The sequence below is a fragment of the Motacilla alba genome, chromosome 5, assembly GCF_015832195.1.
Source record: "Motacilla alba alba isolate MOTALB_02 chromosome 5, Motacilla_alba_V1.0_pri, whole genome shotgun sequence".
Classification (NCBI taxonomy): Eukaryota; Metazoa; Chordata; class Aves; order Passeriformes; family Motacillidae; genus Motacilla; species Motacilla alba.
Genome location: NC_052020.1, coordinates 56,365,902 through 56,392,028, shown reverse-complemented (window position 1 = coordinate 56,392,028; position 26,127 = coordinate 56,365,902). Strand labels below are relative to the sequence as shown.

Below are 26,127 nucleotides of genomic sequence, written 5' to 3'. Positions count from 1 at the left end.
TTGGGAAGCAAAAATGTGAATTCATTGCAAAGAAAATGTTTTGAGTTTAAAGCTGAAGAGGTTTGATAGTTGTTCTTGCTTTTGTATTCTGTTTTTCCCTAAGGGCTGCCCAGTTACAAGGTACTTCCCAGCTGTGTGACTCTGGTTTTCTTTCTGGGGTTCAAAGAGGAGCTTCAGAATTGGTTTTAATTGATGGAATGGATAAGAAAGATAATCAAATGTGAATAGACAGTCCTTCATTGCTGTGACTGAATGTGGCAGTGTTTTGATACCAAACCTCAAGTTTGACAACCTCTCTACGTCTTAATGTTTTCTCAACAGGCAGCTGAGACCTGGACATGAAAAGATAAATTCAAATTTCTCTACTCAGGTTCTCTAGAGAGGTTTATCCCTTTTTATTGCAGGGGATATTTTCTGTCCTCAGGTAATCAGCTTGCAAGATAGTTTATCTCTGATAGAACTGGAGGAGTGTGTGTCCTGTTCATAGACTGACCTGCCTGATCCCAGAGCGTACAGATAGGGAATGCAGGGAAGAGGGGATCTTCTTTGTGGGCATTTTAACAAGCAGGCCAGGGATAACACCTACTTTTCACTTAATACGATGAAGGTGCAAATCCATAGGCCCAATTTTAGTGAGTCTTTATTCTGCAAACTATAATTTTGCACAGAGGCAAGGAGAAAACCAGCAAACCCTCCCAGGATGATGTTACGGCCGAGCAGAATCTCATTAAAAATCAATTCCTCATGTCCATAAAACAAGTTTATTTTATCTTGTGGGAGCCTGCTGTTAGCACTCACACAGTCCCATTGTGTGGAATTCCTGCCCCAAGTTGTATGCCAAACTGCACAGTGTACCATTAACAAGTTTCAATTTTATGCTAAACTTTTCAATATTTTTGGTGTCATTAACCGCAGGTTATTTTGCCAGCATGTGGTGTCTTATAACATATGTTATTAATAGTGATGACATGTTTAGGTTCTGAAGGTTTAAACAAGACCTCCAATATTTACATTTATAAAAGGGGGAAATGATGAGAGCAGGGCTGCCATTGGCCACTGAAGGCTCCAGCTGTGCAGGTATTCATCCTAACCCTCACAGGTCAAGGCTTGCTGGCCAACTGTTACAAAAACATAATGCAAACCACATTTTATAAGCACCACAAGACAAGCCAATGCATGTTAATTATCTATTCATCTGCCCTTTCTGCAGAGGGTAACAGGAGGGACATGTGTTTGGCCCTGTGCTTTCCAGAACCCACCCAAGGCCTGCAGGGGTGATGGCACCTGGGTGATATGGGTGCCATGGGCCCAGGTGTCCTAATCACTCACACTGCCTTAACACCACAGATAATCACAGAATAGCCAGAGCTGGAAGGGATTCAAAAGGATCTTTGAGTCTAACTCCTGGCACTGCACGGGACAGCCCCAAAAATCACCTGAGAGTGTTGTCCAAACACTGGATGAACTGCGGCAGAGCTCAAGATGCTCAGCAGCTCTTCTTCAGTGAGACCATGCCATGAAAGCAAGGTGAAATACACTCACATCTCAAAAAGAGAGGTCTGAATCAATGCATTTGATGCCTTACTGCAACAGGTTAAGGATATGCATGTGCTCAGTAAATAGTAAATAGTTCTGCTGACCTGTGGTGATTTGAACTTCTGTAACTTGATTTTGTCTCCTGGCCTTTCATCTACAGGCCTTTTACATCTCTCTCTTTCTGTGTTCTGGTTCAAAAATGGCATTTGGGATTTTTAGGCACTATTGTAATTAATGAATAATGGTTTCGTAATCATTTAGAAATGTCACTTTTGCAAGCTGTGAAGAAAACATCATATGTTCAAAGTACTGCTAATCTTGCATGTGTGTGTTTGGGAAGAGAGGAGGGAATTGCAGCCCTTAGTACCAGACATAATTAGGATGATTAGTCAGGGCTGACTACACTGTAAATTACAGGGAGCAAAGAATGGTGCTTGAGTGATGCTTTGTGGTGCTAGGAAATGATTCATGTCTAGGAAGGATAAACACAGAGTCTTAAATGAATTATCATATACTGTATTTAGTTATAGTGACAGAAGGAGTCTAGTTTTCATTTTTTAAATTTATGGTGCACCTAAGATTGCAGGCTTAGGATTTTCAAAAAGGACACATCCAGCTCTGCTAGGGCAACCAACTAATTGACTTTGTTTACTTGATTAAATTTCCCTTAGAAATTCCAGGGGCACTGGTTTAGGTTTTTCATTCCCAAAAAAGTACAGGCATGGAAAAATGCTGCATAAAGTGGAATTTCTTGTGAACACAGAGTTGCTGTGTTTGTAGCAGGCAAGTGTAAGCAGCAAGGAAGTGATGGTCACAAATGTGCCTGTGGGCCCAGCTGCTGAACAGAACCAGGCATGGGCAGGGGATGTCTTGGGAGAAGTCATCCACTTTTCATTCTTTGCATAATGATTGTGCTTTTTGTAACAGTGATGTTGTTTGCTGTAATCTCAAATGCTTCAGTTAAAATACGAGTAATTAGAAATAAAACCTGACCTCATGCTGCTGTCTCTGAAATGAGTGCTCATAGAGCACAGATAAGGACTTGGTGACACATCACTTGTTTGGGTCACCAGGGAGCCCAAGTCTCTGTTCGTCAAACCTGTCTGGGCATAGGAGATGTCATGGTCAGTCAATTTATTTTATTTTCCCATTATTTCAAATCAAAATTTCACAATAAATAAAGTGAAGGATAAAATAGAGCTGAAATTATCCTTATGGTTTTGTATAAGGAAACAAGCAAAATTACCTGACACATCACATGTTCCCACACCTCTACTTCTGGCTTCCATTCATCCAATAAAAGTTGTGTGAAATTTTTAGGGAATTTCAACCAAATCAGACAAACAGGAAGAAGATTTAAAGGAAGGATTCCCAGGGGATTCCTACAGGTTTTATGGAAAGTGATGTCTGTGTAAAATGAAAACTCCTTTCAGTACTTCAAGGGTGCTTATAAAAAAGAGAGGGATTATATACACAAGCAGATAGAGAAAGGACAAAGGGGGATGGTTTTAAACTAAAAGAGGAGAGGTTTCGATTGAAAGAAATTCTTCCCTGTGAGGGAGGTGAGGCACAGGTTTCCCAGAGAAGCTGTGGCTGCTCCATCCCTGGAAATATTCAAGGCCAGGTCGGATGGGGCTTGGAGCAACCTGGGATAGTGGAAGGTGCCCATGGCAGGGGAATGAGATGATTAAGGTTCCTTCCAACCCAAGCCATTTTGTGATGATTCTGTAAAAGATGTAAATAAAAGCCCCACCCTGAGAGAGAGAGGCAGCAGCACAGCTCCTGCTGCACTGATAGAAATGGGAAATACCTGCAAAACATTCACATAGAACACCCCAAGAAGTGAAGAAACCTGTGCTGGAGTTCCATCAACTTGGTTGATCCAAGTATGAGACACAGGCACAGGTTTCACCAATTATGGTGTTTACAGAACCCCTTGACTTTGGACCCTCCTGCCCAAAAATTAAAATTCCTTTTGAATTCAGGATCATAAAACAGCATCTATGAAATGGAATACTTACAGTATGGTGAGGACACTGAAGAGTGAATTCTACTTTGTTTAAAAGGCTTGTTTTCATGAGTTCTCTCAAAGGTTACACACAGAAGAAATAATTTGTTGTTACAGTTGTTAAAAGTCAAGAAAAATCACCCAAATTTTATTTTATTTATCGTTAATGAATTTCAAAATAATATTTATTGGAGTTTTTCAAGGCAAATGGGCAAGTTAGGCATGCATCTCCTGCTGGCTTTCAGTGGGGACTCAACAATTCCCTGCCACATTTTTTCTTTAAAAATCTCCTCCACCACTATGCAACTATTCATTTAGGCAGGACTGATTTTGTATAGAAGGAGTGCCAGAGCATTAACACAACTTGTAAATAATAGAGGGCTCTGCTGGGTGGTGAAATAGGTCCTGCCTCACCATGCTGCAGCCCTCTCACAACAGCTAACCCTGCATTCAGGCATCCAGCACTAGGAGTGCAAATTGAGAAATGCAGCTGGTGACTTTTTGCTTCATTTTTTTCTCCTCCTCTTAGAAGTCTCCAGCTAGAATTCCACAGCAAGGCTCCCTGCAGACAGCAGGAGCAAAGTAGTTGGTGGGGTAGGAAAATTTTGGAGAACCAGAGTGATCTGATCTTCATCGTTGATCCTCTTGGTTCATAATTATTTCTGGTTTGGGAAGTGTCACTCTTAAAGGTTACCTGTGGAACTTTTTGAATTTTAAGAGCCCTCAAGTTTCTCCAGTTCATCTGGTGATAAAAAGCTGGGCTGGCACTGTGCTGTGCCCAGGAAGGCTTGGAAGGAAAGTGTGACCTGGACTCGGGTGTGCCAGCTGCTGCTGGGGCCAGGAGTGTCCATGGCATGGAGCTGCTTCTCCCACATCCTTTCATTCAGTGAGCTGAGTGGGGTCTCTGCCCTGCTCTCATCCTCAGCACTGGCCTCTTCCCTGACACAGGATTTACAGCACAGCAGCTGAACAGCCTCAGGACTGGTGTTTTTCCTCCTCTTTACCTAAAGCTACCCTTTCCAAGGGCTCTGCCCATGCAGGTCACTGTTTTGGAGGAGCACACAGAAATGCAGGTTTTGCAGCAGGTTCCAAATTCAATTATTGCTTTGAAGTCATTACAGTAATCAACACCAAAAGCACACGGACTCAGATGCACTTCCCTGCTTTCCTCATTTTTGGGAGCTCTTTGGGATTGAGGCAGAGTTCTTGCAGGTCTGGCTCTTTCTCATTCTCACTGTGTCTTGTCTTCAGGACCTGGGAGCCTCTTCTGCTCCTCCCTTGCACACTTCCTTTATCTCAGCTGGTCCTGAAACCAACATTGCTCAGGATAAAAGCATCTCCTGTTTCCTGCACATGGTGTCTTTCCCAGATCCTACAGTCCCTTTGGTCTCTTCATTTGCAATTCTCTGCCACTGTTTTCTGCTATTCCCTCTCTTGTCAGGTGGCCTCAAGCAGCCTCCAAAGTTATCCAGGTCCCCACCTGATGATCAGCAGCTGAGTCTTCTTCCCTCCCAGTCCCTGAGATATTCATCATACTGAAGAAGTGAGGTAGCAGCTTTCTCCTTGTCCATGGCTGTTGCAGTGGAACAGACTTTTGGCAGCATTTAGTGACCCCTTTTTTTATTAGCCCTGTGAAAAGGCACTAAAGTTTCTCTCATCACCTCCTGTGGATTCTGGGAGACTCTAAGCCTAAGGGAGCCAAGAAAGAAAATGATTCCCTGCTCAGAGTAGGTTTTGTAGCCTCTCAGACATGCAGAGAGAGTCCCAGAGAGCAAGCAGAATTCACAAGCTGTGTGTGGAGAGATTGCCCAACTTGTCACTTAACATGAAATTTTACAGTCTTTCCCTAGGAACGTATATTACTTTAACAAAATAAAAAGACTTTCCCCTTATCAAGCATTATTCTTTTACATTTACAGTTTGCCTGACATACAGGAGTAATATTCCATGGTTTGCTACAACTTGTAAGTTTATGACCCTTCTGTGGCAGATCAGACTAAACATAATTCATTCACAGCTACTTAGTGTTCTGGGAAATAAACCCCTGAACTTAAATAACTATAGTGTGACCTCTGTAAAATATTATTTATGGGTTAAGAACTGTTATTATGTACATATCAAGATATGCCAAAGGTTATAAAACAAACACTAGTCAGCAAACTGCACTGTTTACTGGCCAAGTCACTTGTGGCTTGCTTTCTGGTTATAGTCCTACAAATTCTTTAAATGGAGAAAAAATATGACTTGGCTGCCATGGTAATTAGAATGAAGTTGAAGCTATTGACCACTAAGGATTCGATAACAAATAATTCTCTGCCATAAACAGAATGCCAAAATATAACCAAGCAATCCGATGGAAACACAGGGTGTTTTCCATTAAAAGAACATTGATTGCCACGAGGGTGCAGCCACTGTCCCAGTCAGCAGGGAATGACAGCCCTTCATCCACGACTCATTTTGTAAATCAGCCAGGAGAAAGCTCCAAGCACAAATGTAATGCCTCCAGAAGGGAATTTCAGGTTCTGGTTTTGATATCAGCCATCCCACAGGGGCTTGGGGAGCACGTGAGGGTGTATTCATTGCTCTGCCTGTTCGTGTGTAATTTACCTCTGCCAGAGCACATCTTGTGCACAAGGCTCCTGAAATGTTTTACAGGCAGGGCTGTACAGACACATAGATCAGAAATGTTCATATCAGTCAAAACCACATCATATAATTTTATGTGAGAAATCTGTCATGGTTTATTTCCCCTTCCCCTTACTCGCCCCTTCCCCCTCAAATAATGGTAATAAAAGAAAAAAAAAAAAAAGACAAAAAAGCTTTGAATGAAAAAATGAACCACTAACTTTATCTGGACAAGTCTTATAACAGTCACATTTAATGTCATAGACAGACCCTTCTATCACTTTTTCAGACAGACAAGTTCCCCAGGAATGTCAAAGGGATTTTAATAATTTCTGCAGTAAGGATAAATAAAAGTACCTGCACACAGGTTTTCCTGGCTGATACATGAAGTCCAGTAATGCTCAGCTCACAAAGATCCCTTTCAACTTGTTCTTTAGACATCAGGAAGGGGTTTAGGCATGTAAAGTAAATTTGTATGGCGAAATTAAAAAAAAAATCGCCCTCTGAAGAGAAATTTTTTTTTGTTATTAACTAATTATTTTGTTATTAACTTATTATTTTGTTATTAACTATTTTCTCTTGTCTTACTACAAAACTACCACATAAGAGAGCTGGTAGCAAAATAGCCAACAGCCCTGTGGTTAGGACAACCCCTAGAGATGGGGGAAGACTGAAATTCATGTTCTTCTGCAAACTCTGGATTTGCCCCTTGGTGTGCCACATCTCATGAGAGCTCCTGCTGACCAAAATCCCACGCTGGGCTTTTCTCCTGGGAGCTGGGTGGGAGGAACCAGCACCTTTCACTGGAATTTTTCAATCCATTTTGTTCAACAGGTCTCTTCTGCCCGACTAGTTCGTGCTTCTTCCATAGTGTTTGCACTGAGAGACCTCAGTGTGTTACATTTCTAACATTTCCTTCCCGGCTTGATCCCATTACAGCAGTGACACTGGCAGTGACTCTGGGTATTTACATAAACACCATTTCCATTGGATTGAGGCTGCTGAAAGATCCCAGTTTAGTAGCAAGGAGAAACCAGGTCTTGCACCGATAAGATGTAGAATGGGAGGAGTGAGTTTGCTGCTGTATTGTCACTGCTGGATGGAGTTGCATGAATTCCAGGGTGATATCCCTGATCTGGGTGGAAAACTGGCTGTTAGCATGTGAGCCAAACTGCTCACTAAATCCCTCTGAGCTTCCCTTAGAACATGGCAGGTGCAGACTGAGCCACCATCTCCAGGGATATGGGAGGTACTGGAACAGGCAGACTTCGAAGAGCTGGGTGTATTTTCCTTTGAAAAATTGAAAAGAGGTGGCATTTCCAAATATTTGGTTCCTTTTGCTAGGTCACACGTTAATGTTTACTCATGCTCAGTGAGTAAACATTTCCTGTGGCCTGTTTAGCTGCAGCAGGACTGGGGGGCTGGCTTTCAGAAGAGCTGTGCATCCATGTCTGTATCCCAGCAGGAAAAACCCAAACCACGGGGAAACCAGGGCACACTGTGAGCACAGAGCACCTGAGACAGTGTGAGCCAAGCACAGGGACCCTGGCAGGGGAACTGGGTGAGCTGTGTTCTGGTCCTGGCTCTGTCCCACCTGCAGGGTAGTCTCAGGCCACCACTTTTCCCCTTCTTTGGCTTGTTTTCCTTCTTCCCCTATGCATTGTCTGTTTTGATGGCAAGCTCTGTGGGACAAGCTGTGTGTTTCTTCTAGGTGTTCACCCAGTTCCTAGTACAGGGCAGTCCCATACTTATTTCACCCCCCTAAGGCACCACTAAAAAGCAAATAACATGAGACATCTGAACATTTTTGCTCTTATGTATTTAATAAGATTAAATATGTATTTTAAATGTGAGCTCCTGTGGGTCTCCTGGGTTTTTTTCCTTTACACCCCAGAGTAATTTTTGTCTTTGATTGCACAGGAGGCTTTAACATTTATGTCCTTGGAAGAGCTGGAAGTTGAAAGCACAGCCCTGTGCTGCTCAGTGCAGTCCCAGCCTGCCCAGGGGGCTGGTCTAACTAACCAGAATCAAATTAAAGCGCATCATAAAATTACAGCATGCTTTTCTGTAAAGTTTTATTTCTACTTTCCTGGGCCTGGCCTTCAGGTTTCATTAGGAGCCGTGCTCAGCAGAGCTCCCTGTGGGCTGAGGGTACCCTCTAGAGGAACAGGCACTGGCAGCAGTGAAACACAGGGATGCTCTGTCTTCCCAGGGGCTTTTTTAAGGCTGATGATAAATTAGGGAATATGGAATGCTGACTCTGGATCCTGCCCATTTGTGCTGCTCACTCGGGGCAGGTGGTTTTAGGGGTCATGTTTAAAGGGAGATGTGTGCTTCTTTAATCCTCCCAGAATCTGGGGCTTGTGGTTCCCAGTTCTGGTGGGAATAGTGCAGTGCAAAGAGGGACACAACACTTGGTGTTGCCTCCTGTGCATTGTGCTGGCAGAGAATCATCTAGGTTGGAACAGACCTTTTAGGTCATCAAATCCAAACATTGTCCCAGCACTGTCAAGCCCACCACCAATCCATGTCCCCAGGAGCCACATATAAAAGTTTTTTGAATGCTTCCAGGGACTGTTATTATTATTCCACCACTTCCCCAAACAGCCTGTTCAGGGCAGTTTGACCACCTTTTCAGTGAAGAAATTGACCCTAATATCCAATCTAAACTTCTTCTGGTGAGGCCATTTCCTTTCCTGTCCCTTGTTCCCTGGGAGCAGAGCCTGACACCCCCCCCCCCCCCCCCCCCCCCGGCTCCACCCTCCTGTCAGGGAGTTTTGCAGAGCCAGAAGGGCCGTCCTGAGCCTCTTTTTCTCCAGGCTGAGCCCCTCCAGCTCCCTCAGCTGCTCCTCATCAGACTTGTGCTCCAGATCCTTCCCCAGCTCCATTCCCTTCTCTGCACCAGCCCCTCAAGGTCTTTCTTGTTTGTGAGGATCCCAAACCTGACCCCAGGATTCGAGGTGTGGCCATGGTGGTCCTCTCAAGGCTTGTTCTCCAGGCTTATGGGATCATGCAGGCTGAACACGACATTCAGGCTGTCAGTTCTCTTCAGTCTGGCCAGCCCTGCTGGGAAAATTGCTTCCACTGTCCATGGAATGGGATAGGTCTTTCTGAAATGAACCCCCACTTTATGGGAGGAAAAAAAGTTTTTTGTTATCCAAATTTTCGCAGCCTTTCCCTCTTCATAGGGATATTCTTTACATTCAGATCTCAGCACCCTCCAGTTGAATCTGCCTCTGCACCCCCAAACAATTGGAAGGAGTGGCTTTTGTAAGCAAGGGCATTGGCAACACAGCTGGTTTCTCAAAGAATTATGGAGAAGCTGACAGTATCTAATGACAGCACAACATGCATGCAGAATAATGCTCCCATTCCATTCTCCCCTTGCAAATGCCTAAGCTTTATATTCCCAGTGCCTTTCCTGATGGCAGTTCTTCAGTGGCTCTTGCTCGGTTTGAAAATAAAAGAGGCAGCTCCATCTAGAGGTCTGTGACAAGAGAAGAAATCCTGATTTTCACAGCTCTGCTCTTAGGAGTTTCTGTTGATGCAGCATGGTGTATGTGGGAGTGTTTTCTCCTGTTCAGCATGGCTTTTCCTTCTGGTTTCTAAATGTTTTGTAAGTTCTAAGATTTTTGGAGTGAGGTCTTGAAGTTTTAGAGCAATCCTGAGCTATTCTTATTTCCCCAGCTTATTCAGAGAGAGATGCAGCTCAGCAAGAGCATCCCTATGTGTAGCTGGCTGCCTGTGTGCAGAGTTTGGGACAGAAATGGCATGGCCAGGGAGATCCTGAGCATTGTTTCTCCCTGATTCTTTACAGACATCTGAGAAGTTCTCAATGTGGTGTGGGAGTTAGGACTGTGCTCTGGTATTTTCTGGCTGAGTGCACACCCTGATCCCAAAGAAGGGAAGAGTTCCACTGTGGGAACCACCACGGAGTGGGGATGGGGACATGCAGGTAACTTTTACTCCTAGATATGCACCATCAGAAGTGTTGTTTTAAGTAATTAGGAATCTAACAGTCTGACTCAAAGGGTCCCTGGGATGGCATCTTCATATTCCAGAGCTTTGGGCTTTACCAAGATTTTTAGATCTCAGTAAAAGTGCATAGAGAGCTTTTTTTTTCCTTCCTCTCAGTGATGATTAAAGCAAAACCACAGAGATACATCCCTTGCACAGCTCATCCCAGAGCGCAGCCCTGCCACGGCACTGTAATCCTGTGCTGGAGGTTGTGTTGGGGTTTGGTTCTGAACCAAGAGGAGAGCTCTTTGTAATGGGCTGAAGAATAAAAATCACTATTCCTTAGATGGAATTCAAAGGTTAATAATGCCCAATACTTCCTATGTGTTTCTTTTTCTTCTGATCATCCAGTCCAGGTAATTGCTCCCTTCTCCCTTTGAGCACCCTTCATCATCATTATATTCTCCATAGTGTACTCTCATTAGAATACTTTTAACTCCATTATTCCTAACCCTTTCCTGCTGCCTCTTCCACTTCCATCTGTACTATAGGTATTGAAGATGATAGATCTTGTGGTTGCTAGAAAATGTACAGCTAAATAGAAATTATTGGTCAATGCCTGCATTTCAGTGGAACAGAGTTCAGCTCTTGAGATGAAGAAAGAATATGCAGTTCTTGTCAGATGGGATTTTGTTCTACTGAGAAAAAAGAAATTTTATGAGAGACATGGCAGGAAACAGAAAGATCAGGCTCAGTCTTGACTGAAAAAAGAACTTTGAGAGCTTGTTGATCCTTTGCCAGTGTTAAAGTAGTCAACTCAGTTAAGAATTCTTAGCTAATATAATGAGTCTACAACATGTAGTCATAACAGCCCCATAACATTATTACATTTATTTTTTTCTCCTCTTTAGTCTGCTTAGTGTTAAACAATGTCTACTATTGTTTTAGCTCAGCTCATAGTTCAGTCTTTGGAGGACTTAAAAAAAATGCAAAGTTAAATTATACAAGAAATTAATAACAGTCTACTTCTTAAGGAGTAACAATAATATTAGATAAACATTGCAGAGAGCAAGGACATCTTTAACTAGATCAGGTTGCTGAGAGCCCCATCCAACCTGACCTTGAGTGCTTCCAGGGATGGGACATCCACAGCTTCTCTGTGTCAGTTTTTAACCACCCTTGTTGTAAAAAATCAACCCTCTGATCTGAATCAACCCTCTTTTAGTTTAAAACCCCTACTCTTATTGCAACAGGGTCTACTAAAAGATTGTCCCTATCTGTCTTCCAAGCCCCCTTTTAGTGTTAAAAAAGGAGCCTTCTCTTCTCCAGGTTGAACACCCCCAACTCGCTCAGCCTTCTGAGCACCTCCATGGCCTCCCCTGGACCATCTCCAGCAGTTCCCTGTCCTTCCTGTGCTGGGGACCCCAGAGCTGGATGCTGCACCCCAGGCGGGCAAAGACTCTGGGGTCTCTTCAGTGTTTGAACAGTCCTGCTGTTTCTCACAGAAAATCCTGGCATCTATCATGTTCTTCCTGGAAAACCCCAGGATTCATTATGTTCCTCTCGGAAAATCCTGGAATTTATGTTCTGAGCTGACCAGAAGCTGAAAGAGGCAGAGATGCTCTCTTATTCTACCCCATTTCCAAAAGGTAAAGAGAATGCACGCACCTGCCAGTCTGGGGCCATTCCCAGCAAGCCTCTGCTGCTCAAAGGCATAAAGTGCACATCCTTGGGCTTCTTAAATACTTCTGAATTCTTGTCCAACTGGTTCTGTTGCACAACATGTCAGCACGTGCTGGCTTGGGAAAGAGGGTGGGAAGGAAGTTGTTATCAGGAGCTGATAGGAGGGAAGCTGTATCCCAAGTGCCTTGTTTATAGACAGGAGCAGATAAGGTGACTCATATCTCTGAGTCCCCAGCACTACAACATCCCCATGCTCATACCACGTGAGACTCAGGCACTGGCATACACAAGAGGCTTTAACCCCTGCCCAAGGGATGACAGAAGCACTTTTTAATCCTTGGTTGTACAAACCAGCAATGTCTTTAGCCTGTTCTTAGCAAAATCCCCCACTTTCCCCCCTCGATACTGAATCCATTGGCTGCCATAGCATCTGAATGGGCTTGCAGGTAGCACTGGGCTGATGTAATTTGACCAAATTTGAAGTCCATGCTTGTCCTCTAACCACTTTGTGCGTAGTCCAACCACGATAAGATCCCATTTCACAAGCCAAACAGGAACAGGGTTGGTGAGGCACCTCCAGTGCAATGCATCCAGATACTGCATCGTGAATCACTTTATTTGGAGGAGTGTCACCTCTCCTCTTCAGAGGGTTAAGCATCATATGTGCCACCAATACACTGGGCTGGTTGTGGCCCTATCTGATTGATCCAAGCCTTTAGTGAGCAGGTTGGATCACCTACACCAGGTGTGCCTTTGTAGGAGAGAACAACTTTAAAAGTACCATTGATAACTGCAGTGCGGTAGGAAGAGAACAACAGCTCAGAAATGGAGTTATTTTAATACCATTAAATACACCCAACCACACAGAGGGTAAAGCTCAGTCATCTCACATATCTCTGCCTCTGAAGTGCTGATAATTGTCTTGTAACACCAATTCCACCAGCTGGAGTCCAGGAGATGGTGCTCCCCAAGAGCAGTAACAACAATTTCTGGGTGCCTTCTTCCTCACTTGGGTACCATGGCACTGCAGGTTGAACACTGCTCAGACTGCTCCATGAAAGCCGCTTCCATGACAAGCTGCTGCCAGGCCTTCATGGCATTTTGACACCGGTGATGTTTTCCCATTTGAACTGCAAAAAGGGGAAGTAAGCAGAGAGAAAAGTGATCAGGGGCCTTCAGCATTCAAAATGTGGAAGGGAAGGGCTTTCGTATCTCGGTAATACTGGGCAATATTCCTCACATGCAGGCAGTTGCAAGATTGTGGCTCTAAGCTTATTTGGAAGCCACAAGGCCAGGAGAGAACTGTACAATTATCTGGACTAAATGTTAATGAGGGCAGAAAGCACTCACCCTTAGTTGACACATGAGCCCCCATGAAGAGGAAGCAAAAGACATTTTTAAACTTGAATGTTGGATTTCAGTAGATTAAAAAGAGACAACCATGAATGAAGCAGAAGATATTCCAGCCTCCTATGTACATGCTACTGGATCTTTTACTTAAATCTCATTATTACGTATATGGGTGGAAGCTGCTGCCCAAGAAAAAATACAGAAAAATCAGGAAAGCAGAGGGCACTGCAGATGCCTGGTGCCTCAGAGCTCTGTGGTTTAGAGGAGAGCTTTGTTGGGCTCAGGGGCAGGGGGCTGGCATGTGAACTGAGTGTCCACACGGATGCCTTGAACCCATTTCTGAGCATGTCCGTCATGTTCGGGAATAAGTGAGAAACTGAATTATGAATAATGGAGCAAGACTTCTGGGAAAGAAATAAACCCCAGTAAACCAGAACAATCAGTTTGTTCTCCAGTGTTTCCTGTACAAGTAATAAAATCTAATAACTGAGTTGCTGTTAACAGTTAATGACCACTGCATTTGTTAATGGACCCAGACAAATGAGAGCAGTTTAATACAACAAACAGGCCATTAGGTGTATTAATGGTTGGCTTGTCGGAGTTAGAGCTCTTATAAACTATATTCTGCAGTTTATAATACCAGCACTTTATAAAATGACCCGGTGTTTTCCAAAAAATAAAAAATAATAAGGATCAGGTGAGCAACAATTTAAAACAATTTAGTTTTCCAAAAAATAAAAAAAATAATAAGGATCAGGTGAACTACAGTTTAGACAATCAGTATTCATGGCAACTAGGAAAAGCTGATATTAGGCTACAATCTCTTTTTCTCTTTTGCACTGGAATAAATCAGGATCAACAGCAAACATACAAACCAGGCCTGATTCCTGTATAGCTTAAATGAGTGGCAGCTTTGCTTTTGACTTCAGTGAGTTTTAGATTGATCCTATAATTATTATTATTAGAGAAGAATTTGATTTTTTTTTCTCTTCATCTCCCTAGACCACAAATGATTCCACATATGGGATATTCAGTCTTCAGCAGCTGTCATTGTTTAAAGGTTTAACAAGCAGTCTTATAGAAAGAACTATAAAAGGGAAGTGGTATAAATAGACTAAAATTAATAGAGGAACAAAATAGAGTTAGTTCCTACTTCAATTGCCTCTACAGCTCTCTTAATTTTTGTATTTTTTATAGTGTATTTAGCTGCAGTTTCAGTTACAAAAAGTATCACTGGCACTTTTTGCAATGGTAATAGTGAAAGACAAAATTCTTCCATTGCTTTACAGACTCACTGCTGAATGTAACCAGTGTCTGGAAGAAATTTAATGTGGAGCAATTCAAGACTTTGCCCTTAACTTGCCAAATGAGGATGATACTAAATTATTACAGAATTATAGGTTACTGGGGAAGGGAATAACACACAGTTTGGTAGGAAAAAGAAATGGAGATTTTTACAGGGTGCATGAAATGGGCTCTAATTTGTGTATATCTGTAGTGACATGAGGCCAGGCTTAAATCATAATGTTACAACAGGACTTGGCCAAGATCTTTGGCTTTGTTTGTGGATCTGAACTGGAAGTTTTTCAGACAAATTCCCAAAAACATAAGAGAGAAGTTGCATAAACTTATCCTTAAGGTTACTGTGACCTGAAGGAAGAATGCAGAAGTAAAATTTGAGAGTTGTTCCCATCTTTGACCATTCACTCACCTGCAGGGAACAGTGCTTAAGCCAGCCTAAGGAGGTGTCATTATTCAATTTTTTACTTAGATATGGAAATTACAGTTCAGAGGAGCATAGCATGCTCACTGTGTCCCTCCTAGATGCATCATACCTCAGCCATGCTGTTCCATGTCCTTCCTGTTGATTCCTTTCAGCTGGCAATTTGTGGTTTCAGATGTGCCTGGGCCAGGGTTTATCTCATGGTCAGTAGTCATGATTAAGTCTATCCTCCATTAACACCTAGTCCTGGATAAGGCTGTTTATATTTCTGGCCTCCATTTTTTTTTGCCATGAACTCCAAATTATAACTATGCATTCTGTGAAAAGGCATTTGCTTCTGTATGTTTTTAAACCTCTGACCTCAAAACAATTGTAAGTGTCCTTTAGGTCTTGGCTGGGAAAGAATGAAAAATGCTTTCCCATTCATACAGCTCATGTGGTTTGTGATTGTACAGATCTTGATCACATTTTCCTTTTCGTTCATTCCTTCCCAGATTTAGAAATATCAAGCTAGGCAGTCTCTTTCCCTTCACAACCATCTTTCGTGCCTTTCATCACCTTTGTCATCTTTTTCTGTGCCTTTCCTTGATCTATTCTGCATTTTTTGAGATGGAGGGAGCAGCAGGCTTGCACACAATAAATGGTATGAGTGTGTCATTTATACAGTGACAGTTTTGGCATTGCTGTCAGTTGTTTCAGTTACCAATAGTCTACTTGTCTTTTTGATTGTTGATGAATTCCAAGCTGGTTTTTTTTCCAGGGGGTTTTCCACTACTACACTAAAACCTTCTCCTAGAGTGCCAGGTTAATCAGATTGCCTGTGCTCTGGCTCGTTTATCCTGTAATTTACCCATAACTCAGATTGCACTGCCTTTCTGCTTTATTTTCTATTTGTTGCCACTGCATGTCTCCCACCACTCTGCTGCTCAGGGACATCAGGAGACCTTCTCAGTGGGTTCCTTGAACAGCTCTGTGCCATGGGCTGACTTCTCAGGGAACCATACAGCTTGGCAGGGAGCACTGGGAAGAGCTCAGCCTCCCTGAGCACTCGAGGGCACAGAATGAATCACCCTGCCGTGCCTGGAGCCCGGTCTCCAAGGTCCTGCTGAGGAAAGGAAGAGAATCCACACTCCTGCAGACCTGGCTGGCCCCCAGAGCTGTGCAAGGAGGATCAATGCAGCCATCACCAGATGGTGCAGCTGCATTCAGCCTTGCAAGGTCACGGTGTGCAGGGATGTTTTGATTCTTGGAAGAAAAAACGTAAGTGGGGATGTTTTTCCACTGCATGGATGTCTGGAGAGTAGGCAGGGTAGGTTCTGACTTCATGTCGCTGCTCAGTTCTCTTTGAGAACAGGACATTTGGGCTTTGGCTGGGAGTTCAGAATAGGGGTGTGTTCAGATGCTGTTTGAGATGATCTGTTCCAGACTGGTTTGAGTGGATAAACAAAATTAATTAGATTCACATCATATGAGTCCACAGGATTGATTTTTTCCTGCAGCAGAAAACTGGCTCGCACTGCTGTTCACCAGAGATAGTTACAACTGTGGCTCACCTGCTTTTTTCCATGAGTTTTACAATACTTGCTAGGTTTATCTGAAGTCTGGGTAGAGGAATCACATTATCACATGAGATTCCAATGAACCTCTGTATAGAAAAAGTTCTTTAAGTCCTCATTCCTATTGCTATTAAAGATGAAATTCCAGCATGGCAAAATACTTCACCTTGTGTGATTAAGCAGAGGAAATGAGCCTTTAACCATCAGATTTTTGTCTTCTCCCTGTTTCCGACAGTAAATATGTGAGCCACCCATTACTTCTAACAAGTAATTCTTGGGATGACTCTCTGCTTGCTCAGGAAAATGAGGAAAAGGCAAAGAGAAATTTTGACAGGACTGTGTCAGTCTGTGATTGTAATTCACGTTTATCTCTTAACTATAGTCTCCTAGTGCCAAACATTCTTCACTGCTATTGCACTGAGCTCCTTGAAAGGGCTCTAAGCAAAGTAAAATCTATATTTGATGATTTGGAATTTACAGAGTGAGTGCTCCAGCCTTTCTAAGGCCTTCAGCCTTATCCTTTGGGTACCCATGCTGGATGCTTTAAAGTTTAGGCTGTCTTTAAACTTTGTCTGTAGCCCTGAGTGAGTCCTGGTGAAGTCTTCTAAGAACTCTGAGCTGCCCTTGATGGTCAGTGTGGATTCTGCCCTGGCTCCAAGGGACAGCTCATAACTCAGAAGGACAGAAGTGGTGAAAGTACAAAATGACAGATACTGATCCTCTTGAAAAGGTAAATAGGGGACATTTTTATTTTATGGTCTCATAAAGAAGTGGTGAATCCAGACATCAAAGCAGTAGCAGATAAACAGCTGATAAAAGGAAATCTTTATTTCTGACCAGCTCACTGCGGTGGGATACCTGAATCCAAGAAGGTACAAAGATTAAAACCAGGGAAAATAAAATTACTTAGAATGATCGCAGCTAATGCTAAAATGCATTTCAGAAGGAACATCAACACAAAAACGCTATATCTACAAGTCTTTTATGAGAAGAGAATACTCTGTGTTTACTTGGCCATCCCTGCTGTTAAAAGATCTGGAGGTGGTCACTCCTGGAAACAAAATCCCAGAACCTGGGGTGGCAATTTCTGAAACTAAGCCGAGGAGATATTCCTCGAGATAAACCTCGAGAGGAGGTATTCCTCCTCAGGATGAGCTGTCCTAACCAAGCTCAAAAAATCTTAAATACTTGTCTTCTCCAGTTAATAGTGACAGAGCAAGGAACTTAAAAGCCTTGAAAGGAGACCTGTCAGAAGTCTGATTTAAGAGTCTACAAGTTTTTCTGGCAGAACAGTTGCTTCCATGTGAGGAGTGATCACATTACTGAACCTGTTCCACCTGCTCTCTCCAGAGGAGGCAATCAGAGACAACCTGCTCTGTCTGAGGCTTGGAAGGAGCCTTGGCTTGGTGCTCCTGCGAAACTTGGACTTCTAGAAGAAGAAAACAATGTGGAGAAGGGGGCAAGCGAGGAAAGGGGACGGGAGAAAACAGAGGTGGTCTGCTAGGGAATGTGAAAGATGGCAGAGCTGAGGTGAAAGGAGTGGTCTGGAAAATAAAGGAAAAAGAAAGAAAGAAAGACAAAAAAAAAAAGCTACAAGCTGTCAGCCACTCTTGGCACCATCCAGCTGTGGTGGGGTCACTCAAAGGACCGCATCTTAGGGAGTGCAACCTAAGTGCACCTAATTCAGATGATGCCGGCTGAACAATGCCAGCGGGAAGGCAGGATTTCATTGTTCCCTACCCAGTTCACGCCGCTTGGCTGTGAAATCTGCAAAGCAATTAAAACTAATTAAATTCCGACTTTATTAAGTGCGATCAAACCCCCGAAGACGATCCACCCTAAAACCAACCCTGCTCGCCGAGTGCCAGGCGCGTTAATCACCCGCAATTAACCCCCGAACGGCGGAGCCGACACATCCTTGTGCTCTCCGCGCACGTTCTCCCGGCGGAGCGATGCGGGAGGCGCCGGCTGCCAAGGGCGAGGTGCGGCGGCAGCGCTGCTCCGGGGCGCTCCCGTCCCCGGGGCCGCCGCTCCGAGCGGCGGGCGCAGCCCCAGTCCTTCCCGGGAGGTACTGAACGGGGAGCCCCGGGTGGTCGGAGCCCCTCGGGGGTGTCCCGGAGCTTGCCCCCGGGGCTGTGTCGTCTCTCAGGGCAGAGCCGGGGGCTGCGGGCCGCACCTGGGCGGCAGCGGGACGGGCAGAGCCGAGCGCTCCCCGCCCGTCACCGCCCTCACGGCGCGGCCCCGCGGCTCCTCCCCGCCCGCCGCCGCCGCCCCACGCCCAGGTGTCCCCGAGCCGGATCGCGCCGCTCCCCCCCTCGGCAGGAGCAGCCCGGGCCGGGCGGCGGAGCGGCGGTGAGGGCGGGCGGGGCGGTTCCGGAGCCCCGGCAGAGGCCGGGGGCGGGCGCGGGGCCGCCGCCCGGCCCCCTGAGGAGGCGCGGCGGGGCTGCGCCGGCCCGGCAGAGAGGCTGGGCGCCTCTCCCGGCGGGAGCGGGCTCTGGCTCTCCTCCCGGCTCCCGGGCGCCCCGGGGGCGCGGCCATGTCCGGAGCCATGAAGTTCAGCGGGTGCCTGAAGGTGCGGATCGGGGAGGCGGTGGGGCTGCAGCCCACCCGCTGGTCCCTCCGGCACTCGCTCTTCCGCAAGGGCTACCAGCTCCTGGATCCCTATGTCACCGTCAGCGTGGACCAGGTGCGGGTGGGGCAGACCAGCACCAAGCAGAAGACCAACAAACCCACCTACAACGAGGAGTTCTCGGCCACGGTCACCGACGGCCATCAGATCGAGCTCTCCGTCTTCCACGACACCCCCATCGGCTACGATGACTTCGTGGCCAACTGCACCTTGCACTTCCAGGACCTGCTGCGCTCCGCCGCCCCCAGCGACACCTTCGAGGGCTGGGTGAGTACCCGTCCGGAGGAGAAGCCGGGAGAGCTCCTCTGGGAATGAATGAAGGGCACTCGGGGAGCCGGGGCTTGTCCTTGCATGCCTGTGCCGCAGACGCGCAGCCCGGTGTGTGTCTGCAGGTACACAGGTGTGTTCCTTCACGCATCTCTTTGTGTCCCTCTGCTTCACGTTTGCTCAGGCTGCTGTTCTTTAGGGACCCTAAGGACCCTCAGCGGTCGTAGCCTGAGGGTGAGGACGCTGTAGTGGAGGGCTGTGAAGTCTCTCCTCATGTTTGTGAATGAACGGAGACAAGACCTGTAATACATAACTTGCAAACTACACCAGCAAATTCACACGAAGGTGTTCCCCCCTCCTTTTTCTCAGCACACAGAGAGACTCGGCTACCTGGGTTGGATGTATTTCTGCCCAGCTCTACACATGCTTGCACAATAGTTTGATGTGTGCATGCGGATTTCTTTGACTTCTTAGCAGAATGGCAGGACTAGTCTTGTGTCTGTTATGTACACTGCTGCTCTGGGTCAGTGCAGTTTCACTCTGAGCTATTTCTAGGTTATTTTCAGGTAAATGTCGCTTGTATGCAGCCCAGAGAACCTCATTTATGCGTTAGTCCTGATGGTGACAGAAACAGTACAGTCTCTAAAGTTGTACCTTTGCTTCCAGTCTTGTGAAGGAGGATGAGGTGGCTGCATTGATCCAGACAGTTTGCTGGTAAGAGTTAGTTTAATAAAAAAAGGCATTTATTCTGAGTAGAGAAGGTGCAGAAGATCTGAGAATATTCAAGGCTGTGACGGGTATAAACTTTTTGAGGCAAAAAAGCTCAGGATATGTGGTCAGATAACCACCACAATAAAACCATATGTTGAGGCTGGCAGTGTAGAGAACAGATAAACATCTTGATCCTATCACTGGGGAGAATGCTGGGACTTTCTGCTCTCAGCTAGTGTCTGTGGCTGAGGTGTGATGCTACACCTTTGTGGTGATTACAGGCAATGATTAATAAATGTATAGTGGGGCCATTTAGTTAGGTACCTTATGGATAGGTGTGAGGTTCGTGCACTGGAGGTGTTCTCTCTCAGACAGTCTCTGATGCAGTTTTTGGGTCGTACAGAAAGGTCCCAGCCAGTCTCCAATGGCTTAGCTGAGGTGTTGCTCCTGACAGCCCAGCCAGAGCTGAGGTCCCAGGGTTTGCCTGGTGGATGCATGCCCAGCTTCCCAGGCTACCTGTGCCCCTGGAAAGTATCTGTCTGCTCCTGGGATTTGTGCTAAACCAGTTTCAAATACAGAACAGACCCCCATGGGCAAGGCAGAGGAGTGAGCTTGGGATAGAGCTGTGTGGTTTTTGAGGGTTTTCTTGATGTTTGAGTTGCTGGGGATGTTTGCTATTGAGAGAAGCCCAGTCCTGTAAGGAGGCTGGAGTCCTGGTCACACTGGAACTGGTGACATGCGGAATGGGACTGCTCTGCTGCAAAGGTGGTGGCCCATTACTAAGATACCTGTCAAAATACTGCTGCTAGTCTGGATGCATGTACATTTCTTCCATTTAGTCCATCCTGCAGTGCTGATTTTTAGGGCAGATGCAGACTGTGCCCTGAAATATTCATCTGGTGGTGAGGGAAAAGTTTCTGATCCTTGCAGGATAGACATGTGTTTTATGAACTCCTGTTCCTGTGAGCTGATGGGTGCAATGGGGTGGGAAATCAGTGAATTCTTTTAACCAGATTGATGTAAGCTGGCTTTATATCTGGGCATGTAGACAGAGGCTAAGAGCTGCTGCTCTCCCTTTAAATGAATGTCTGAAACTTACAGCTGGGGTGGGTTTAGTGGGGAATGAGCAAATGTTTGTCTTCTGTTGCCTTTCTCTCTCCCTTCCCTTCTGATTTGCTTTGTTAGCATCTCGCATAGCGTGCAGCCTGGATCACATGATGACAGGGAACAGCATCTTGCCCTGATAATTTAATATGTCTTGATAAATCCAGCAAGGCTGTCACGGGAGTTGGTGTAATCGGAAGGAGAGGAAATGCTGGTTTGTACTAACCCAAGGTCTACGAGCTGCTGGCACAATGCCAAACACCACAAGGAAATGCAGATGATTTGAAACACCTCCACTCCAAAATCCTTCATTTCTGTCCTTTTTCCATGCCCAAAATAAAAGCACAGATAGGCAACTAAGGAGTGAATTGAGTGAGAGGAAAATGGATGAATCTTCCCAAGTTTAACCTGGTTTATGCTTACTTGGCTGTGCACAATTTTTGATTTTGATTTGAAATAGAACTTTTATGTTCACTTTTCAGAGACAGGTAAAACAGTATTTTGGTAAAATCTAAATGATTAATAACAGGCAAACAGGGCAGTTGGCTGCTTCTGCTCCCTGAGCTCTCCTCCTGAGAGGAAGCTGTCAGGAATTACCTATGGCAGTCTTGATGTCAGCTCTCAGGCTCATGCTGCTCTGTTTATAAACATGGATTTTCTCCTGCTGGAAAAAAAAAAAAAAAAGAAAAAAAGTGCTTAGTTGTAACATCGGTCAGCACCTTTTGTGAGAACTGTAGGCAGTTTCAGCGAGAGGCAAGGAGGAGCAGTTGGTGTGTAAGAGTTGGTGCTTCCCAGATGACTTGCAGGTACATCACTGCAATTATGACCTGAACACTTATGCAGATGAGGCAGTGTATGGACATGAGCTGTCTCATCAGTAATGCTTATACACCTGAGTCATCCCACTGGGAGCTGGGGCAGTGTTCTCTGTTCATGGTTTGCTTTAAAATTCATGTTTCAGAGACTTCAAAACTGACCCTTTTCCTTCTAACCATTTGGGTTATTTTCCAAAGTCTTTCTAGTAAACACATTAGCATGGTCCGGATATCTTCTAATTTGTGTGTTTGTTGTTACACACATTTGGCTAATTTTCCACAGATCAAATTTGCAAGAGCTTTTTAACTTCAAGATCCTTCTTGCTGTTTCCCCTTTCTTATATTAACTTGTCAGGTTTCAGCAAAGTAGTTTTTACTAACGCTGTCAATTAAATGCCATGGTGCCCTCAGTGTACTGTAAAGCAGTCACAGCTGAGTGCCATCTCTCCAGTACCATGTTCTGCCTCTGGTAGGCATTTGCCTGTGTGGGTGTGAGATTGTGCAAACCTGAATGGCTGCATTTTACCCAGGTGTGCATGACCAGGTGTAGGGAGGGAGCTGAGCTGCCTGCTCTCTGGAGCTGTTTGCTGGGATTTACATTGGGGTTGAAACTTGCCTCTTGGAAGCATTTAATTTTGCACTAGCCTGTGCTAGGATCTTTTTACTTGACATATGCACCTATGAAAGGTATTATCTCCTCTCTGACTGTCTCTGAGTGCAGTATAGAAAGCTGTCATATATCAGTGAAACAAATGGAGTACTCACTGTAGCTGAAATGGGAGATGTTTACGATACCTAGGATTATTCCTGAGTTTTATGTAGTAGCTGAAGTAATTTTTAACCTTGGGGAAACACTCTTTACAGATACTGAATGGCATTGTTACAAGGGAATTATTTAATCATGATTGTAAAAATTGTTAGTCCCTGGGTGGGGATGCCATAATTTCTAAGACTTTAACAAGGAGTAGATACTTAAACCTTGATCTTGAAGTAGAAAATCGTGAGAGTACACTGAAGGAAATCACATAACAGATGGGCTGTAAGATTAGTGAGCCAGTCACAACTTCCTGATGAGTTTGTTGCTCATGTGCAGGAAGAGATTAAGGCAATTCTTGTGCTTTCCTTCACTTCAGCTCTTTTGCCTGTATCCTTTCCTGTGAATTTTTTGCTCTTAAGGCAGAAATAATTGTGTTTTACCCATGTTTATATACAATTGCATTAGTTGAATGTGAAGTTCAAGAGTTAAAAGATAAGTTACCTTCTCTCCAGAGCATCATGGCCATGGCAGAGAGGCAGGGTGCTGCAGGTCAAATATAACATGGTTGCTGCTTCTTTTGGCTCCTGCTTGACTGCAGAGTTCTTCAGGCAGGCAAAAGTTGCTTCAGGAAGCCGAAATACTTTATAGCTCTTGACAGAGGATTTTGTGGTGCAGTATTTTGTGTCTGCCCAGCTATAGAGATAAATTAACCTTGTAGAGGTGGAATAAGTGGTGTCTCCATCCACAGGGCAGGAGCAGGCTGGGATGAAGTCCATTTGACTTCTGTTTCCATGCACACGACTGTGATGTACAAAGTGCAAATCTCTGATCTGTGTGAAGGTCACACTGCATATTAATTAGGCTTGAGTAAAATGAGCTCCTTCCCTAACTTTTGGGAAGCCTTAAATTGTTTCTGTAACTGTTGTTACTGATATGCAGTTACTATGTTGAATGGGACTCATGGAGAGAAACACCCACTGCAGAAGGTAAGATAGGTCTGAAAGCTACTGGAATTTCAGCTTTTCTTTTTTTTCCTTTAGCATAAATTTGTCCTTTGGCCCTATGAAAAGACCCCCTCAAAATGCCAACAGAGCCCCATGCACCGCAACTACCTGAGAGTGCCCTGCAGCCTAAAACAAAGGCTGTAATAACTAAGGGAAAATTGTTGCTATTTGTCAGGTGTTTAATAATCTGTGGGGGTGTGATGCTAAAAACAGTTGTTCTGATGGAGGCAGATGAGACAGCTGACTGTCACAAAGAGCTGCACACGTACTGCCCTGTTTCAGCATCAGAAGTGGAGCTATTTGGAGTCCTGTTTCTTGCTCCTCCCCAATAAAAGGCCTGGCTGGCAACTGTGAGAATCCTTGGAGAACATGGGCATTTTGCTTGAGAGTGTATTTGGCTGGGAAGATTTGACCCAAGCATGAGAAGAGCCCGTTTCCAGTGGTAGGGGCCAGTGGGGGGTTGTGGGACTGGAGTTTCTGTCCTGGCTTTGAACTGAGTGCAGCAAGATGTGGGTTTGGCTGTCAGGGTTTTCTGGGGCAGCCCTATGGGGGCAGCCATATAGGCAGTGAAGTGACAGTGTTCCGTCCCCTTCAAAGATGTTGTCACTGCATTCATCAGGGACTGAGGCTGAGAGGGGGAATTCTGTGCCTGGGGCAGAGCCAGAATTCCAGGGGTGCAGGACAAGGCAGGACAGAGTCCAGGCAATCAAGTGTTGCAGTGACCTGGAGTACATGGGTAATGGGCACCCTTTGGGTACTCTTGCCACCAAGAGCAGTGGCAGTCACCTTGAGGTGACTGGAATGATGTACTGGAGTACTGCATCCATCCCTGGGGCCCCCAATAAAAGAGGAACATGGACTTTTTGGAGGGCATCCAGAGGAGGCCATGAAGATGCTCAAAGGGGTGGAGCACCTCTGCTATGAGGACAGGCTGAGAGAGTTGGGGTTTCTCAGCTTGGAGAGGGCAAAAGGGAGGCCATACAGCCCCTTCCAGTGCCTAAAGGGGCTAAAGTATTGCTGGGGAAGGATTTTTGACAAAGGCATGGAGAGACAGCAAAAGAGTAATGGCTTAAAACTGATAGAGGAGAAGTTTAGATTGGATGTAAGGAAGAAGTTTTTTACAATGAGGGTGGTACAGGTTGCCCAGAGAAGCTGTGGATGCCCCATCCTGGGCAGTGTTCAAAACCAGGCTGGATTTGGCTTGGAGCAACCTGGTCTGGTGGAAGGTGTCCCTGTGCATGGTAGAGGGTATGGAATGAGGTGGTCTTTAAGGTCCCTTATATTCTGTGATTCTGTCAAGCCCTTGTTGATGTGGTTGGCTGGAGTGGGGGCCTAACTTTGATGCCAGGGGTACCTTTACATTCCTGCTGATGGTGTTGCTGCTGAACCATTTGAAAGCCCTGGTTGGAGGGAGAAGAGCCAGCCAAGGGCTGATGCCCACGTTGCCTTTAGTAGTGTTGGTCATGTTAGAAGCTGGTGAGAAGGTGTTTGCAGACCTGCACCCGCAGCCCTGGGGGTGCTTTTTGCAGAGAGGCTATGAGGAGGAGGAGGAGGGGGCAGCAGGGTGACCGCAGCACCAGTTAGCCCAGCACCCCAGGAAGCTCTGTCCCCAGCCCTGCGCCCTGCTGGCCCCACCTCGCCCTGTTGGTGGTTTATATTTAGCTTTTTCCACAGGTCTTGTAGTAAAGCACATTTCACCCAGGCTGTCAGAGGCTTTCTGTTTGGAGTATTTTCTGAGTAATGATTTGGTTTCTGGCCATTTTGAGCTTATAGGCAATAAACTCTGCAGAATGGATCGTCAAGGGGGCCATTTGAGCTATTGAAATGCCATTAGAAAGTCTACTGATTTACAGGGTAATTCAATATGAAAAACATATCCCTTACTGAAGTGAATAAGACTCCCACCCTTTCTTCACAAAGTATCAAGGCTCCTTTGATGTTTTAGGCTTTAGCTATTGTGCTTTGCTAATACAGCCAGGAAACTGGGGGCTTTTTGTGTAACCATGGAGAAAAAGATGAGCAGCAGAGTTACCACATGTAATGAGTTACTGGCAGCTTTTATAAGGATTCTGGATCAGCCATCGCACCTTCTTGCCTCCCAGATTTCATCCTATTTAGGCTTGCAGTTAAGACATGTCAGACCATGCTGCAAATTTAATTTCTTCTGGAGACAATGAGCAATCTTTGCTCTGATTGCTTGCTCCACCCCTGTGCTATTTGTAGGGCCGTGCTGGACCCAGGCTGGAGTCGTGGGTAACTAACCTGGCGCCGTGTCCTGGTGGAGATCACCACGTGGCTGTTCCTCTCCCAGGCCATTCCCTTCTGCTGGCTGCTTGTGAGGGAAAGCCCTGCTTTATACTAATGATACCAAAGATAAATGTGTATCTGGAACAAAGAGCATC

General features: G+C 45.2%; 1 protein-coding gene across 1 annotated transcript in view; it reads left to right on the top strand.

The window, feature by feature from the left end:
• Window positions 1-18,828: 18,828 nt before the first annotated feature.
• Window positions 18,829-26,127, top strand: part of PRKCH (protein kinase C eta) — a 113,736-nt gene continuing 106,437 nt past the window's right edge. The window contains exon 1 of the mRNA XM_038139591.1: window positions 18,829-19,334. Coding sequence (XP_037995519.1) covers window positions 18,975-19,334 — 360 coding nt within the window. The 5' untranslated portion in view covers window positions 18,829-18,974. The remainder of the gene's footprint in view (window positions 19,335-26,127) is intronic.